At 34.2% G+C, this 19,416-nt stretch overlaps 3 protein-coding genes across 9 annotated transcripts; 2 read left to right on the top strand and 1 right to left on the bottom strand.

The window, feature by feature from the left end:
- Nucleotides 1-266: 266 nt before the first annotated feature.
- Nucleotides 267-7,304, bottom strand: Ipo9 (Importin 9). Of its 5 annotated transcripts, none has more exons than XM_018449312.1 (13): nt 6,997-7,304; nt 6,307-6,859; nt 4,959-5,192; nt 4,508-4,877; nt 4,178-4,425; nt 3,551-3,812; nt 2,996-3,309; nt 2,694-2,919; nt 2,334-2,605; nt 1,823-2,231; nt 794-942; nt 610-679; nt 267-523 (listed from the first exon to the last, which is right to left on the bottom strand). In XM_018449312.1, exons 2-13 carry the CDS (start codon nt 6,640-6,642, stop codon nt 318-320), a joined length of 3,096 nt encoding a protein of 1,031 aa, XP_018304814.1. In that variant the 5' UTR covers nt 6,643-6,859; nt 6,997-7,304; the 3' UTR covers nt 267-317. The 5 variants fall into 5 exon arrangements, with proteins under 5 accessions (XP_018304814.1, XP_018304817.1, XP_018304815.1 ...); XM_018449315.1 differs by having other exon boundaries at nt 4,508-4,874; XM_018449313.1 differs by having other exon boundaries at nt 7,056-7,304.
- A 690-nt stretch (nt 7,305-7,994) lies between these two features.
- Nucleotides 7,995-10,537, top strand: RpL35A (ribosomal protein L35A). Of its 2 annotated transcripts, none has more exons than XM_018449301.1 (4): nt 7,995-8,053; nt 8,505-8,752; nt 9,951-10,109; nt 10,456-10,537. In XM_018449301.1, the coding sequence occupies exons 2-4, from the start codon at nt 8,519-8,521 to the stop codon at nt 10,477-10,479; spliced, it is 417 nt and encodes a 138-aa protein (XP_018304803.1). In that variant the 5' UTR covers nt 7,995-8,053; nt 8,505-8,518; the 3' UTR covers nt 10,480-10,537. The 2 variants fall into 2 exon arrangements, with proteins under 2 accessions (XP_018304803.1, XP_018304804.1); XM_018449302.1 differs by lacking the exon at nt 7,995-8,053 and adding an exon at nt 8,077-8,100.
- A 1,252-nt stretch (nt 10,538-11,789) lies between these two features.
- On the top strand, nt 11,790-17,932 carry LOC108723497 (SPRY domain-containing protein 7). Of its 2 annotated transcripts, none has more exons than XM_018449310.1 (4): nt 11,790-12,312; nt 16,420-16,697; nt 16,842-16,944; nt 17,395-17,928. In XM_018449310.1, exons 1-4 carry the CDS (start codon nt 12,210-12,212, stop codon nt 17,490-17,492), a joined length of 582 nt encoding a protein of 193 aa, XP_018304812.1. In that variant the 5' UTR covers nt 11,790-12,209; the 3' UTR covers nt 17,493-17,928. The 2 variants fall into 2 exon arrangements, with proteins under 2 accessions (XP_018304812.1, XP_018304813.1); XM_018449311.1 differs by having other exon boundaries at nt 12,231-12,335; nt 17,395-17,932.
- The last annotated feature ends 1,484 nt before the right edge of the window (nt 17,933-19,416 follow it).

Genomic DNA, 19,416 nt, shown 5'->3' with positions numbered 1-19,416 from the left:
CAATATAAAAACGAGGTGTAAAATCGAGGGTAATTATGCTGATGAGGGAAGTCAGCCCCGATGACCTTGACATATGTTGTCAAGGTCATGATCCTGAGTGACCTCCAACAAGTTTTAGCCAGTTATTATTAACAGTTAAAATTAGTAATTATTTCACTGCTTTACATGAAAAGTCAGATAACTCTGACCTTCGACTCTAACCCCCCTCCTGCAAAGGGGCGTCTTACTCTCTATAATTACCTAATCGAGTATAAAAATGACTGGTCGTTTATTATGAAATTTCAAAATTGTTTCTATCATCTAAATTACTTATTCTATTACACAAGCGCGTTGATATTTATATTATTCAAGACTTTTAGTTCTGGCACATTCAGGTGTTGGATATACATGCGGAAACAATGATGAGTAGAGAAGTTTAGCAAGAAATCACGTAAATACTGGCCAAGGTTCAAATGATAAATAGAGTCCCGCAATAATTCTGGATCTTCTTCATCATCATTATCTTCATCTGTACCTTCAAATTCTATAAAGAAATCATATTTAATAGCATTCTCTTATTAATAATTTCTAAATGTTACGCAATGTGTAGATTATTTATACATAACTTACGTAAAATATTTGCACTTTCGTTTCCAGGATCTATCAATTCATCATCTTCTTCATCCTCATCATCGGAAACCTGGATGTTGATATGAAGGAATATTTTAATCAAATTTCACATATTATTTTGATAAAATAAAGTAACAAACAATGAAAGATTAGGCAAAAATATAAAAACATGGCCAGTACTTACTTCTGTATCTTGGCTAGCGCTAATGGCTTCGATGTCATTCGACAATTCGTTGATTATTACTTTAAAAATTTTTACAAGTACAGGCACCGTAGTCCATTCGTAAGGCTGTGATTCAGCTTTGCTTCTGGTCCTCACACCATCTTCGATTCCTGTATATTCCCCAATTATAATTCACTATAACTAGACTGCTGACTCAATATGATAGAAAGAGATGAACCTGATTCCGAGCTGTCCTTGTTTTAGTTCACATATGCGTATGTATGCGTCTTGTCTGTGAGTATCTCGCGTGAATTTATGTGAATTTATTGTGAAATTATGTGAATTTATGTGCTGCCCAGTGCTATCTTCAAACATGGAGGTGAAGTCGGCAGTCTATTTATAGAAGTCTGTGATTCTGACGAAAAAATATCTAATATTCTTTAGTGCTTTTTTTGTAAAAAAAAAACTTGTAAAAAATATTTTTCGTAAAATTTTAATGCATCAGTTTTGATTTTATACAGGGTGTTTGGAATTTAAATGTCAAAACTTCGGGATTAGGTAGTAGGCCTTGATCTTGACAAATGTTATCTAGGACATGATCCTGAACAACATTCAAAAGGTTTTAGCCATCGGTCGGACAACTTGCGTAATGCTAATGCCGGCTGTACTGTAACTTTCGAGCCTTATAACTCGAAAAAATACTTACTGAAAAAATATTTTATTATAGTGTTTTGGAAAGCTTTCGAGGTAAGCTACAAGAATATGTAATAAAAAATAGTGGGTTTAATTCAAGAAATTGAAGATGACCTTCATGTGACCTTTAAGCGATCCAAAGTCAAACTAATGGTACCATTTTATGGCTCCCTTGAAGCCATACAACTTTTGTCTGAAACATTTTCTTGTAAAATGCAAGGGAACGGAAATATTTGGAGCGATAGATTAAAATGGGTCACCCTGTACAAAATCTATGGAAAAAATTCACTTCATCGTACACTCACTAATTTGCCTAACTTTTTTGTGTAATCAAAATAGTCTAAGAACGCTACAAACCTGAGATGATCATATCTCCTTTTACCGCAATTTCGTCCAATCTACTATCTTCATGAGTGACTCCGTATTCCATGATTTTACACAATGCGATTGTTGCAACTTTGCGATCATATCTACCGAGGAACAAGTGCTGTCTACTGACCCACTCAGATAGTACAAACGCAAGTGCACTCTGTCCCGTTGGCCCAGGCACAGTTGACAGAAAATTTAGCACAGCATTAAACTGCGTATTTATAAGATACGCGTAAATCATTAGCAGACTCTGCATTACGATTAACGTCTCCGCGCTCTGCATCTTGCTCAGCACAGCTTTCAACAGCAAGTCGAGATTCTCACCCAGACTGTCCCCCACATTTCGAATCAGTGTTGTAACCAAACGCCCAACAAAAGTAGCAGTAAATTCGCTCGACTGAAATTATTCCACATACACATATATGTATGTAACTAATTCCTAGCGAGGGTACCTAATTTTTCGATAAATTAAACAAGCCGGCAATTACAGTAATGTCACCTGTGGATTTAAGAGCTGAGCAATTATCTGCAGTATGTATTGTAATCCAGTTTGCCCTTCGTTGTCTCGATGAGTGATAATCTGCTGCGCTGCCAGGGATAAATACGTGCGTATGAGTTCCCCGCCACTCTGCAGCGTCGCGTGATCTTCCGAGTTGAGAATACAATGGCAGGCAGTCGGAAAAGCAGTCTCCACCAAAGTGTTACTCAGAGGCGTCGGCGAATATTGCACCAGAACTTTCAACACATCCAACGCTACAGCTCGAGATCCCTCTGACGAAAAAAACAAAAAGCTAACGGCCCGGTTAAATTGAATGATTAAATTTAACGGAAAAAAGAAAAAGGAGAAAGAAAAACATACCATTTATACCATCCTTTGATTTATTTATAGGAGTTATCATCATGCTTGTTAGAGTCGGTATTATACGAGTTTGCAAAGGTTCGATGCAACTCGGATTCTGAGTCAAGTCCTTGAATATGTCCTGGCATATATCTAAGATTGCCGGATCGCTATGAAACTTTACAAACACTGCAATTGTCAAAGGACAAATCTTGTTTTCCACTGATGCTGTAAATTCTTTATGTTGCTATAAACACAAATAAGATTCAAGTAACTTAAATAACAAAAATACATCGCAAGAAAAATTAGAGCGTCGGCATTACCCAAATTAGCATTTGAAATGTCTCCATGACCAAAGTCAAAACGTCTGTGCTAGGTTGACTAACTAGATTAAACAACCCTTGAAAAATATTGGGCATATGGCAACGTATTATGTTGATGATGGGATCCTTCCCAGTTGACGCTTCGCTAAACCAATAGATTGCCTTAACAGCACTAATGCGTATACAAGGCGATTGGTTTTCCTGTAAACCGTTAACTGTCGCTTCCAGAAATCGGGAACTTACTTCCGGTGGCATTATCTTGGCGTATCGTCCACCGAGACATAAGCAACGACCAAGAAGCAACGGAGGCGATCCTGAGATAATAAATAACAATTTATTAGGCTTCCATTTCGTAAATATGTCAAAACCTAATAATCACTTATAAAATAAATTTATGCACTATGTAATGCCCCCTCCGAAGTCATACAACTTTTGTATATGACAGTTTTTCATACAACTTATAGTTTACAAGTTTTTTGAGGTATGCAAGTTGTATGCCTCACCCTATATATACATACATATTATATATATACACATATACATACAATTAATTACCCGAATCATTTAACATTCCCAAAACAACTATATCTAGGAATCTAATAATATCGAAGTGCAATGTTCCAGCTTGCTGTTTTTCAATGACACAATTCTTAGAAAGACTCAATGCCAAAATAGAGGATTCCCGTAATTTCCACCAACTTTCGTTGGTGTTGCTACCATCGTCATTAGCTTGTAACGCCTTTGTTGCTTCGATATGTTGCGTAACTACATCACAAAGAATATGTACCGCCTTCTCCTCAAAATGACTAATAAGAGCCTATAAATTGCAAAATATTAATTTCCATGAAAATTTGCAAAGCAATGCATTTCAAAATGTTTCAATTATTTTTTATTATTTTTACATTAAAAAAATGATTTTCTATCAATAATATTATAAATTCTAATTGAAAATCTTGTTAATTCAATAATAGCATTAATGATAAATTTTGAATATAAATATTAAATATATTTAAAAAGTCATACTTTTTAAAATAAGAGCATCTAAGAATTTAAAAAAATTGTGAACAAAGTTTGAAATTCCTGGTCCTTTTATATTTTTCTATGACTTTTCCAGGTTTTGTCTGATCAATTTACTTTCTATAATTTTTCCAGGTCTGTGGCAGTATACTCGAGTTTACTCACTGTTAAAAATTCTTGAGCCGAGATTCGGACATTATAGTCAAAGGTGCATTCGTCTTCCTCGACAAATTGATTCGGATTGGTTGTCCATTGCTGAATCTGGTCGACCGTTATTTGCATAAATATTATTAGATAATACATAATTTCTGGTAGCATATTATCCAACAGATTCATAAACCTCTTACGATCCACAATAGTTTGAACGAACTCGAAAATCGCAATAATCAAACTGTTGGAATTAATTATTTCACCTGGAAAATATGTACACATATACTTGTAGTCAAAATATTGATTATTGATTATATTTATTTATTACGAGAATAATATATGTACCATCAGAATCGATTTCTTTATCGTTGATATTTTTATCAGCATTGACTGTTATTTCTTGATAAGTCTTTGCACTTTGACATAAAGTTTCCCATATGGGTGGCAGCATTTGAGGTAAAAGCTCCGATATATATTTAGGCAATTTCATAACAAGACAGTTTATAGCTTTAATAATATCTGTTTTGAATCCACAATCACTAGTTTGACCATTAGGCACTCTGAGGCATTCAACAAACTTTTCACAGAACATAGGAATGATTGGCTGCAGATACTGCTCTATAAATCCCTTCTCACACGCTCCAGTGTGAGCAACCAAAGTTGTAATCGTTATGAAGATCTCAATTGCACGTCCGCGTGTTCTAATCGAATACTGCTACAAAAAACACGAAGTTAAAAATAAGAAGATGTATAAAAGAAATATGTAGAAGACGGCTCGATCTTCTATTAAAATTACATTTTCACTTTGAAATATCCTGTACATCTCTTGAAGAATAACAGGTCCTACATTAGGCAATTGAGCATCCGTCAGATCTCGGCTAAATTCTGTTAACACTCTCATTGCTCCATGAACAGCATATTCGCTCTCTTCTCTCAAACAGCTAACAAGTACATCGAACAATCCAGGCCAATTCTCAGGCCAATCCCAATGTGCTATACCAGATATTGCATAGGCTACTGCAGTTCGTACCTAAAATAGAGTCCTGCCTGACACCTTGCAAGTCAAATGTAAAATAAAATATTCTATCACTATGTAAAGATACAAATAGGACTACAGGATGAATCAGTTAAAGTGTTACAAATTTATATCTCGGAAACAAAGCATTTTAGAGAAAAATGTTTCATACAAAAGTTGTAGATTTGGAGGAGGATATAAGATGATGCCATTATTGGCTACCTTAGGTAATGTTAATATCAATGACAGTGTAACTTTCGAGCTTTATATGGGGTCTATAATAGAAGTCACAGTGGTCATAGGTTCTTAAGTCTTAAAATTAATCAATCACAGTCCAATATAACAAGAATAATAGACTATGATTGGTTAATTTTCTATGACTTTTAAAGTCCATTTATATATATATATATATATTATTACAATTACAATTTTATTATTATAATTACAATTACGTAAGCGTAGTTGTAAATGGTTGTAGTTGTAAGAATTAACCAATCATAGTCAAACATGAAGAAAATAATCGACTGTGATTAGTTAATTCTTACAACTACAACCACTTATAACTATGCTTATGCAATTGTAGAATGGGCTTTATACTTTACAACCACTACAACTTTAAACCCTACGACCACTATGACTTCTATTGTAGATCCCATATTACAACTCGAAAATATTTAATGAAAAAATATTTTATTATAGTGTTTTAGAAAGCTCTCTATAGAGAGAAACTATAAAGGGTCGACCACATAGAAGTCGTAGACGGTCTTAGTTTTAAATCGTAGGACACCAACCGATCACAATAAAATACAAGGAAAATACTAGAATTGATCAATTTCTTTGATTTGAAACCCTACAACTGTTTAAACTTCTATGCAGACGAACCTTAAGAATATGTAATAAAATATATGGGGTTCTATTTAAGAAATTTATAATGCTTTATAGTGATCTTCAAATAATTTCCCAAGGTCAAACCAATAGCATCATCTTATGTCCTCTTTCAAACTAAACTTTAGTATGAAACATTTTTCTCTAAAATGCTGTTTCCAAAAAATAAATCTATAACACTTTAATTGACTCACCCTATATAAAACATTATTTCTAGTTAAATTAAGAGAATAGAATAAATTACCTTACTGATAGATTCTCGAAGTCCTAAGGGAAGTAACTCTTTAATCCTTTCTTTAACAGCATTGTCAAGCTCTGGTGGGCGGAACTTCTCAGCCAAGGAGCACCAGTGCGTCTCAACATACTGTTTCAATAAGACAGAAGCTAACTGTCTGATGGACAAATGACTGTTGGGATCAATGACAAATTCTGTCAGATATATACCAAACTCCTCAGTCACCTCCAAAGCTTGAATCCTTTGCTCTGCTGCCTTGCGAGTTTCATGATGTGGCGACAAAATCCCAGTTAACGTTTCATACAGAGCTTCCTTCAGGGAGCCTTGTATATCGCTAGCGGTCATTGTGTGAAACAAAAACTGGCTTACCAGCCAGCATCTGCAAGACAAGTGACACCCTTGGAAATCAAATATTCAATTGTCCGTAATTTACTAATCTTTGAAGAACTTAAAATTGCAGAACAATCGCTATTCTGCTATTAATTGTTTTGCCCCCGTGTCCGCTTTTCACACAAGGACAACATCTGATATTTCGAAGCGTCTGTGTGGGAGATTACATCATCTGCACAAACAAGTGAAGAAAACAGAATGAATCAGATTAAACAAGGATAAAATGAATTTCATTACTCAAAACAGTTATATGATACACGCGTCATTAAATTCATGATTTTCAGAAATGAATAAACAGTCATAGATTACAGCGACTCTGTCCTCGTGTCAAATTGCTGTTGATTCAATTATATAAAATTTCCTATTACGCGCAGGTAGTCGCTGTTATTTTGGATCGATACGACAGAAATGCCAACGGATGCAACATCGATTCTCACAACACGTAATAAATGATGTTGCTACATATGAGTGGGGCGAACACATGCAAACACAGTTATGCTTACAATACCGGAATTACTAACGTTTGCTGACCGGCCGTGCATTAATGTTCAAATTAAAAGCCGGTTCGGCAAATTGGTTACGTCCATAGGATAACCAACGCATAGCTACATCTTCACCCTAGATCAGTGTTGCCAATAATTGAATAATTCTGATCGGAATTATTCAATTATTCCCTAGATTTCTAATAGGTGCATTCAGTACCACGACCGCTCACTGAGCGCTCAGAGAGCTCTTGTATTAGAGTGGGTATAAGGAGAGTGAAGCCAATTAACCGGAAGTCGCCATTTTACGACAAATATTTATGACGTAATTCCTCATCCTAACCTTTTCTTTTTCTAACGTCGTCTTCCTCTAACTAATAGTTAATCGTAAAATGGCGGAACCAATCAGGAAGGAGAATCAGGATTGGTTTCACTCTCTTTATACCCACTCTATCTTGTATCTGTTTGGTCTATATTTTTAGTTCTAACGGAATATACCAATCAGATGCAAGAGCTCACTGAGCGCTCAATGAGCGATTGTAGTACTGAATGCACCCATTGGCTGCGTTCAGCAGACTCAACAGTTTTGCAACCGTTTTATGATTGTCTGCTGAGATAGGACCATTCTTCTAGATCTAAAAGTATGATCCAATTAGCGCGAAGGAAACTTCCAACAGTTGCAAAACAAACGTTCTGCTGAACGCAGCCATTATGTTTTCTAGGGAAAACGGAATAATTCCGATCGGAATTCATTTCGACGGCACTTCGAGGGCACTTGGGTGGTATTTCCGAACGCAACCCTAGTCTAGCAAGCTAGCTTTTTTTTTTCGAGAGTTGACGACACTGTTAGCATCATTGTTCTCTTAGTTCGTGGTACATGTCCGGTACGTTTTGATAATAGTGGATTTCCTTATTTAATAATAAAAATTCTGTACGTGTAATTAATCTTTCGCAAAAATAATAAAAACATTTTGTGTAACGTTACATCAGATTAATTTATGACTATTCGTTTTGTTATATCTCACTTAATTTTCAGCGATTCCAACGGATTATCATGATCCATTTCATGTGGCATTTAGCGTTTACGGTCTAATAAAATGCATGATACACAAGAAATTGCATGTGCACACTTATCAGTCGTTATGTTTAACAAAATATTTAGAGTTTTACGCATAGTAATTTCTCACAATTTTTAATTACTATTTTTATGTGTAATAGTACACATCTGGGTTTCTTCCACCATTCAGTGTATACTTATTATTCTCAGTATTTTTTTATCTTTTTTGATGTTAAAGATCGCTTTACGTGACATTGATGCTTACATCATATCTTTAGATTTTTATTAGAAAATGACTAGCAAGGCCAAAGTGTCCAAGATGAAGGAAGGCGCTCCAGAGGAGACGCCACTGAGGAAGAGGCCCTTCAAAAGACATGGGCGTCTATATGCAAAGGCAATTTTCACTGGTTATAAACGCGGATTACGCAATCAACACGAGCACACTGCCTTACTCAAGGTTGAAGGAGCCGGCACAAAGAAAGACTCTGATTTCTACGTAGGAAAACGATGTGTCTATGTATATAAAGTAAGGCTTGTTTATAACATAAATTGTCTTGTGTGTACAGACATAATAAGCATTTGTCTTGTTGAGGTTTACACTAACATTTTTCACTGAGAAATATTTTTGACATTAAATTTAATTATAATCCCTAAAGCTGATTGTACAATGAGTCGGTAGTCAGAAGTCTTATTCTTAATCTGTGAAATTGGCTGATCAGCATTAGTCGTACAAGTTGGCTGTTAGTCAACTTCACTGATAAGATTTAAGACTACCGACTCATTGTAAAATTAGCATTAGACTATATCCACACAATCTTTCATAGCCGCATAAATGTATGCATAAAGAAAATTATTCAATCACATTTCTTTTATAAAGATGCATGTAAAATGTGATTGGATAATTTTCTTTATGGATACATTTATGCGGCTATGTAAATTTGTGTAGATATACCCTTATTGATGAATTGGTGAAGTTGGCCAACAATCAATCATTAAGACTACTGATTTTCTTAAGACTGACCAAATTCGATTTTATTCCTTTCCATAGTCGAGCTAAATGATTCGCTGTACAACAACTCGTAGATGCAAACAAATCATAATTACTTATTTAGATTAAGACTGGTTAAAACTTAAGATTTCCGACTACTTGTAGAATCAGCATAAGCTTTAAGCAAGTTGACCAAATCACTATAAAGTTTAAAGCTTAAAATAAATTAATGTCAGTTAATTAGTTCAGAACTTAGAGGAAAAACTTGCTTACTTACACCTATTGTTGTAAGTCTAGTGACATACATATAAAATATTTTTATAGAATCATATTGCCAAAATTTCTTTGCTTCTTTTTAATAATATTTTCTCTTTATAAAATTTATGATAGCAGGATATTGGTTTCACATTAATTTAAGAATATAATTTATAAATGTTATTAAGACTTGAGAAACAACTATGTATGAATACATCAAATACAATAGAGAATACCAACAGTGAAAGTTAGATATTTTGAATAATATAATATATATTCTTTATTAAATCAATTTATTTCAGATATGATTGAAAATATAATTTATATTGCTAAAAATGTACTTAGAATGTTAAGAACTTACTTAAGCAGTTATTTAATAAGACTATTGAGAGAGAGAGAGAGAGAGAGAGAGAGAGAGAGAGAGAGAGAGAGAGAGAGAGAGAGATTATCAATAGATATCTTACATATGAAATTGTTTCAGGCTAAGAATAAAACTCCAGTACCTGGAAAGACTACGAAAAAAACAAAAGTTAGAGCCATTTGGGGCAAAGTGACTCGGCCTCACGGTGCAAGTGGATCGGTGCGTGCTAAATTTAAGAGAAATCTACCGGCCAAGGCTATGGGTCATCGCATCAGGATTGTAAGCTAATACAAATTTTATGTTGTAATACTTTATATAAACATTTATTGAATCGCTGAACTAAAAATTTCCTACAAACTTTACTGATTTAAAAAAAAATATATGTATATATATGAATGTAAATAACAATAAGTTTTACGTAATCTTGAAAAATCGATTTTTTAGAAGTTGATTTTACCATTATTTGCTCCCTTCCACACCATGCAACTTCTGTCTAAAATTTTTTACTTAAAATTAAAGAAAAGTTTGGAGGTGATCGTTAAAAATAGAATATCCTTATATGTAATGATCTTAGTCCCGATATACAAATATACAGAAATGTTTAATTCAAATCGTTTTGTTACAGATGCTGTATCCCAGTCGAATATAAACTCGTCTTATATTCGTCAATCTCTTGTATAATATAAATAAATACCATTTTGGTAAAATTTTTGTTGTTTTATGCACATAAAAATATCATAATTGAAAAATTATTCAATCTATCTTACAGCGATGATTTGTAGGATAAGGATTAATTTAAATTATTATAATTTAGATTATTAAACTATAATAAGACACGTACAAATACTTATTAAGATGGTTCTTTAGTAAATCAAGTTATCACATGAATGTCTAATTTCTTTATATGATGAAGTTGAAGTATCGAACTTGACGTGTGCAAAACGCGTAAAGGAACACACATATATATATATATATGTAGGTAAATGTTCACCTTTGCACGGTCAGCCCTAAATCAGTGTTACCAGATTTGAGCCGCGCAACGCCACGCACACAAAAGCCGAGCGACGTACGTATGCGTTTTGGCTACCTTCGGGCGCAGTAGGAACAACTCCCTCTTACTGTACGATTCTCGCTCGCCCAAGAGCGTCTGTTTTATTTTATCACACGCTGACAACGGCTGCGTTCAGCAGACTCAACAGTTTTGCAACCGTTTTATGATTGTCTGCTGAGATAGGACCATTCTTCTAGATCTAAAAGTATGATCCAATTAGCGCGAAGGAAACTTCCAACAGTTACAAAACGAACGTTCTGCTGAACGCAGCCAATGGTCGCATTCAGCAGACTCAAGTGTTTGTGGAGTGGATCCGTGAGCGTTCGCTGCTATTGGTGTATTCTTTTAGATCGTCCAATAGCAGCGAGAGCTCACTGATCGCTCCGCAACAGTTGAGTCTGCTGAACGCGACCAATGTTATATACATATACAATAAATAATTTATATATATGTAATATTTATTACAAAATCTATATTTTTTGTGTGTAACATTATGAATATAATATGACTTAATGACGGGCAGTGTACTTTGTGCATTTTGACGCAGTATTTCTGAAATCAATTGCGCTACTTTAGAAATCTAGTGACTTTATTACATATAGACCGATATTCATATTTCATAGTCCGTTCTTATATTCAAGATCGTCTTAAATTCAGCCTTAAGGTGTCACGAACCAATCAGAAGGTCGCATTAGCGTCTTAAAATATTACTTGGGCTGCGTTCCAAAACTTCCTTTCCGAGAAAAATTTTACTCGAAATATATAGTACACATAACGTATATTATAGCATATAGAATAAAATCTTCCTCGGAGAGGACGTTTTGGAACGTAGCCTTAAGACGGTCTTGAAATAAGAACCGACTATGAATACTGCCTTAAAAGTTAAATATTCGTGCGCGCGCATCATTTTGTTCGTTTAGCCATTACGCAGCTCAATCTAACTAACCTGATCTAACTTCTGAACGCGAATTTTACGTCAAGCCGTGAAACCAACGAACATCTTAAAAAACTATTTTTGCCGTTAAACGCGAAGATGATTAGAAGAATCGCTAAATAAATACCACACATTGAAGGCTGGTTGTGATCTTTCGGAGTGGAAGCCATTTTCATGTAGTCTGTATGCGTAGGTTTGAATAGTGTCTCGCATTTGTGCACGGTGAGTTTACGAATGAATTCCGTGTATATCTCACTAAATAACAGAAATATTGAATCGACTCAAACTGAAAAGAAAAATAAAGAGGAAAAGGAAAACTTCTCTCTCGACTTACGATGTCGTGTACGTCGCATTTTTAAGTGACTGTGAACGTGAACCCCAACGATTGCGAACGATGTTCTGCTGTTTAAGAAACTGTTTCCATGGTCTCAGCTTTGCCACGACTCGGGCACCGAAACGGGAACGAAACCCCATCGCCTTGGATACGACTCACATGGGTAACTGTTAGTGATGACAAAAGGTGCGTTTGGGGAGACGCTATTAACGCTATTTATGTCATTCTATCCTTGTTTTACGATAAAGGTAAAGTGACACAAATAGCACTCATAAACATAATGAGAATAAAGCCTGCGGCACACGATGCTTGTTTTCCTGCTGGATTCCTAGCTGGATTAGAATCTTGCCATCGTATTGGCTGCGATACTAACAGTGTCAGCATCGTAGCCAATACGGTGGCAAGAATTTATTCTAGCTAACAATCTAGCAAGAAAACAAGCATCGTGTGCCGCCAGCTTTAGACTGAGCGTGAGGTTCGAAACATGAAGATCAAGTAGAGACGGACAAAGGGTGTCTTGTAGCTTTGTTTTTCTAACAAGGAGAAAGTAGGATGTGAGAAAAAGTAGAGAAATAGTTGAGTGTGGCAGAGTCAGATTATAAGAGAATAGTATTTTAAAATAGTGCATTTACAAAATGCTGCATTTTTATTGCGAGGAATGTTTTATTCAAGGGGTTGATTACTGCGGTAGTTTTTGTACAAGGGCTAGTTAATTCAGTGGCAATCCAAATGAAATTTTGGGTAATCTAAGGTAATTTTTGGTAAATTTAAATAATCTTTAGTTCTCAGGTAATCTCTCTTTCTCTCTCTTATAAAAAAGTTTCTATTTCTTTAGAAAATATGATTTGTTAAATACTGTTAAAATTTGAAGTAAATAGATTAAAAATACCGTTTTGAGAAAAACGCGTTTAAAGTTTTGAATGTGAATACTTTTAAGTTAACAATCGAATTTTTAGGAGCCTATAACTTTTGAAAAAAATTATGTATCGCAATAAAACCACTTGCACTTCATTTTTGAGACCCTAAGGTATATTTTAAAAGGAAAAAATTGATTTTTTTTAAATTTTACATAGGTGTTACCTCTTAAGAGGTCGTAAGCCGTAAGCTTTAAGTTGTAAGTGACGATATCGGCCACAGAACTTAGGCCCGTATTCATAGTCAGATCTTGTACTTAAGGCTTCCTTAAATTTATCTTTAGATGCTCAGTAGCCAATGAAATAATTCGTAGAGCATCTAAAGATAAATTTAAGGAAGCCTTAAATATAAGGCCTGACTATGAATACGGGCATTATGCTTTTAGGCCGTAAGTCCGGATCTACAATAAATGTTTCAAGACTTAAGCCATAAGAAATTGACCAATTACAGTCGAATCCGAGGGGAATAATCGACTATGATTCGCTCATTTCTTATGACTTAAGGCTTAAAACCCGATTGTAGATCCGGGGTAAGAATTGGGTTTTAAGTCTAACAGTTAAAGCCTAAAGACTGCGCAAAAACAGTTTAAAGACAAAAATTACTGTCACTTAATCTCTTTCGACTTATGGCTTAAGGCATCTTAAAGCAAAGTTGTGGACCTAGCCAGGCAAAAGACATAAGACTTAAGTTATAAGACATTGCTTGCTTTCCAGCAAGGACATAGTCAGACACTGTGAGTGCGTTCCGTTTCTCGCATGATGTGCATAATGCATCGTTTATCCTTGTTGCTCACCAAATGTTAAACAAGGACAATGGATGCATAATGCGCATCATGCAAGATACGGAACGCACCTCTTGTAATACAGTGAGTTGTTTTATCCTTGTTGTTTGCCAACGTTAAACAAAGATGAAACGACTCACTGTGTTACACAGTGTCTGACTGTGTCCTTGCTGGAAAGCAAGGATTGTTAAGATTATAAGTCAGCCTTTCTGCTAAGGTCCTATGTCACGTGACTGTATCTCACTATGCACACACAAACAGAGAAAGGGAGGGAGGAGAGAGAGAGAGAGAGAGAGAGAGCTACACAGTATCTACTTTCTGTTGTTTTCTACTTAATCTTCATATCTCAAAGTAGAGGACATGCTTGGTCTATTCTTACTATGTTTATAAGAATTTTATCTTCCTCACCAAATTTGATGAAATTAGGCTCATTCGACGCGTTCTTGCACGAAATAAACGAATTTGCAAAACGAAGTGTCGTTCTGCCCCGAGGACCGAGAGTAATATATTAATATATTAAGTCCATAACGTTCGAAGAGCTAGATCTCTAATGATTAAATAATTCAATGTGAATTATACATATAGGGAAGAGTGGACTTTAAATAAGCCCCTGAGGTAAATCCTTTCGAATATTTCTTTTTGCATACAATTTACCCGAAAAGTAAAAATTAACTAACCTGACGTCTAACAGGTTTTTCACACTTTTACATCTTCTTGGGATATTTAAGTTATTAATCTTTTCATACAGAATAACATTATTGTAAGTCCCCTGGATGTCCAGAAAAAGTGTGTGGGTTCCTGAAGCATTAGTGCACATCATTAGTGTAATTCTGTCCTTTTGTGCTTTCCTTTCTGGAACTGTACATTCTGTACTGGAGACCAATGTTCTGTTTCTAATATTTTCCAATTGAGGCCAGTTTCATCTGCATTGTATACTGTATTTAATGGTATTTGTTTTTCTGTGACGTATTGTAAAAAGTCTTGGCAAAATTTATCGCTTTCATCTTTATCAGCAGAGAGTTTCTCCCCATGGATACGTATACATCTAATATTATGCCGTTTCTTGAATTTTTTCAAAAAACCATTAACCTGGCTTTAAAATTTGGAGGATCATTTAATAGAGTATTAAATGCCAGTGGCTTTTTTAAAACATTGGTCCAATTATTGATCGAATTATTTAACAAGCACGCTGGATTCGGTCATGTAATTCTTCTATGTTATTTATTGGCGAAGAATACACTCTACTTTTCAAATATCCCCGTAAAAAAAGTCTAAGGGATTTAAATCAGGAGATCGAGGGGGGGGGCCATGCAACTGGACCACCACATCCAATCCACCTTTGACCGAACAGTATTTACGAGTAGCTACTGTGAACATTTTATCATGATTCCTACAGCATTAGATATCCTTCTTACGCTGGTTCCGAGATTTTCTTCTATTATCTTTAAAATGCGATTTTCCGTATCGGAGAATCAATACAGATCTAAGTCCACCTGCAGAGTCTCGATGGCGAGTTCTAAACGAACCTGATTCACAAAGTTGGTGAAGATGAAACAGCTAGTGTACGATAAGGAACTCTTCGATTAGGAAATTTTTCGGCGTAAAAACGTCGCGCAATAGAGGCATTTCCATTAGCACGATCATAAAAAATGCATATCTGCGATTTCTTAATTAGAGTAATACGCTGACATTTTTAGCACAACCTGTGTAATCACCCAATAAAATCCGCAATTACCAGTTGATCTGACTGATTGCCGGTAATTATCTTCTATTATGAAGTATGTATAGAAATTGAATAAGAACATACAGAACACGGTTTATAAACATTGAGGTAAACATCGCAGACGACACGTAGAAGCAAAAATTATTCATGATGCTAACATACAAAAATGTTTGTATCTCAGAAACGGTTGAATTTTTCGACCTATGTTCACAAAGGTTTTTTTACTCAGTATGGTGTGCACCACGAAGAGAGAAGGAGACCCAACTAGATAGCGCGCGAGCTGAAAAAGTGGTCCTGAAATGTTTAACAGTCGGTGTGCCAATAGAATTGCTTCAAGAGGCATCAATGAATTCAACAAAAAAAGTCGCATCTGTGAGTTGCATTTTGAAAAAGATGATATTCTCCGAGAAGATAGTTTTTATATGGCAGATGATGCAACAATTATGGTGCAACATAAAGTACCAAAGTTAAAAGAAGATGCTGTTCTATTTATTTTCCCATCGAAGATCAATTACTATCATATATGCAACTTTTTTTGTTGAATTCATTAATGCCTCTTACAGCAATTGGTAAGGCTGGATAAGGCCGGACTACTCAGGTAATTGCAATTGGCGCCCAAACATAAAAATCCATTCCATTCAGCGGACTCCCTCCCAATTAGGGGTCACGAATCAAGACCACTTTCCTTTCACGAAGTTGGGTCTCCTTCTCTCTTACTTCGTGGTGTGTACTATCTACCATATAAATGCTGAATGGTTTTTTGGAACACCCTGTATATACATATGTATGTATATTCAATGTGTACAAAGATGATAAAAGGAAGATATAAATTGCCATGCTATTTTGTACAGGAAACGAGGTAGTAATAGTAAAAAATGGTCTAAGAATATGCGGAAGCGGTGGTGCCTTGACGAATGCCCCTCTTCTTCAGAGTAAAAGTTATTTTGAAGTGAAGATACAGCAGGGCGGTATATGGGGCATTGGACTAGCCAGGAGAGACGCGGATCTCAATGTTGCTGTAGGAGGCAAAGACTCAGAAAGTTGGGCGCTCGATTCTGATGGTATCATAAGGCATAATGAACAAGAACTTCACAAGATTCAAAATCCTGTCCAGGAAGGAGATGTCATTGTATGTATATACTGCTATTTAGTTTGATATATATATTTTGAAGAAATTAATTAAACTTGAAAAATCAGAGAAAATGCTTCTGATTTTTTAAAAGATCGTTATTACAGTCAATATCTCATTTGAATAATTAAAAACTTTTTTCAGGGAGTATCCTACGATCATATAGAGTTGAATTTTTATTTAAATGGAGAACCCATGAATGCTCCAGTTATAGGTGTAAAGGGACGAATTTATCCAGCGTTATATGGTATTTATTGTTCTAATGGATAACTCATATAAACGAGAATGGATTAAAATGGATTGAAATTTTAATCATTTGAATCCACCTGAATACTTTAATATAGCCATGATCCATTTTCGCTTTTTTTTATTCAGTTGGATAGAAAAACTTCTTTTAGATTCAATCGGATTGAAAAATTGCATTTCCCCTATTCAGAATTTTGAATTGAGCAATATTTACAATGCATTCAAAGAATTGAAATTTTTTTTTAGATTGAAAGGCATAGAGATGTGTTTCATGTGCAATTCCTATAAATGAACAAAAATGCACATTGAGATTGAAAAGGATTTATTTCAATGTTTACGAATGTGTACTTTTGAAAATCTGAATTTATTTCAATCCATTTTCGTTTACTGGGAATTAACATGTGTGTGACAATTGATTTTTATATATAATTTATATTATTTTAACTTTCAGTGGATGATGGAGCCATTCTGGACCTATTTCTAGAAAATTTTATTTATACTCCACCAATAGGCTTCGAGAAAATAATGCTGGAACAATCGTTGCTCTAGCAGGATGATAGGAACAAAAATAATATGTATTGTTAAAACTAACATTCCTCGTTCGGGTTTCGTTAAACATTAAGCTAAGTTGAATGTTGAAGTTAAACGTTAAACTAAGATAAATTGTAAACAGTGAGTTACAACATAGTATAAAAACATAACATGGTATTAAAAAATAATGTCACAAACACAATTGCATGATAATATATTTGATTGAGGAGTTTGGAATAAACGATTTGCCTAAAGATGTGAGAATCTATTTTTCGATCTATTCTCTACAAAACGAAGAGAGATGCATAATAACTAGATTTTATATAACTAACTGAGAGAATTCTTGAGATTTATTAAAACTAAAAAGAGGTTTACAACGTTAAATGTTTGAATGAGTCAATTTAGTTCTATTCCAATCCGATGTTTATGTTACGATAACTACACATATCTTTGTATAATTGTATAATAATAGATATAATCACACACATAAATATGTGTGTACAATTTGAGTAATATATAATATATATATATATGTGCATATGTATGCATTGTATACATAATGATTTATTAAACCTTAAACGACTAATGGTATAGTATGTACATACTGGCTTAAATAAGGTACCGACGGCTTTAGGCCTATTGTTCGCTTTATTAGGCTTAGTGTCATGGCATTTCGTTAATTTTCTTTCTCTCACACACGCACACTTTCTCCATAGTTACTTTCCCTTTCGCTAACAATATTGTATTAAATAGTAAAGCTAATTAAACAAGAAAAATCCTATATTCGGTCTAAGCGGATCTTACTGTTTAAATATTTCTAGGTGAATTTATATACATGTCTGATTCTACAAACCACGATCGAAATCTTTTTCGGTCTTGAAACGTAATTCAGAACCAGAGTAGAGTAATATTACTTATTAAATTGACAAGCAATTTAATATCTTTATGCTAATAAGCAATTTTATAAGAGTATTAATAATCTAGATGTTAACGAAAATCGTAAATCTATGAAAAATATTGCCTCAGCCGAGATTCGAACCTGGAAAAAGATTTCGGTTTGCGATTTGCAGAATTAGATACGTATATAAATTCACACAGAAAATTGAATCCGTTTTGATCGAATCTAGGATATCTCTTGTTTAATATTAGATTTATTTTCATCGGTTCAAATTCATATCATAATTAAAGCTAATGTTTCAACCTTAACATATCGAAAACTTGCATCTTTGTTTACATCATCAGTCGTATAAATGTTAGAACAATTCAATTATTGTAAACAAATACATTTTTCAAATTCATACATACTGAGATCATGCATATATATTCGACTTATAAAATTCTATCGCATTTCAAAATAAACCGCACACTACCGCATATAATATAATTAAATATATATTCTCAATTGTTTTCTTTATCTGATATAAAAATCGATCACAGTAAGATAAGCGCCTTTAATTATAATATGAAAATAATAACTAAAGAAAAAAATGTTGAAGTAACTGCTGGCGCTTATCATCAACATTATGAACTTTTCATCTAACGACGTATCTAAAAGGTTTCTTACAACTGCTTATGTTGCAAGCTTTCTCAATACTTGCTGAAACATATCAAATCTTTGGTCCTTAATATTAGTTCTATATAAACAATTAATATCAATAGTGTCACACGCTTAACATTACGCATTTATGTTATATAAATAGGTCATTCGATTGAAACAATATAATTTTTAAATTACCTGATATTATTTGCCATAACAAAGTCTTATTGTATTAAATGTAACATAACTATCTATTTTTAGCGGTTAATATTTGAATATAAGAATTTCATGGCACTCTGTTTCCTACATAACTTACTCTCTAAATACATATGATTTGTATTCATTCGAAAGACCTTTATTATATCTTTTAGAGAGTTTTTGTAATCTATTAAGTAATTATTAACT

Source organism: Mycetomoellerius zeteki, unplaced genomic scaffold (assembly GCF_001594055.1).
Source record: "Mycetomoellerius zeteki isolate Tzet28-1 unplaced genomic scaffold, Tzet1.0 scaffold242, whole genome shotgun sequence".
In the NCBI taxonomy this organism is placed as follows: domain Eukaryota; kingdom Metazoa; phylum Arthropoda; class Insecta; order Hymenoptera; family Formicidae; genus Mycetomoellerius; species Mycetomoellerius zeteki.
Note: the sequence above shows the minus strand (reverse complement) of the source record. Positions and strands in the feature narration are given on the sequence as shown.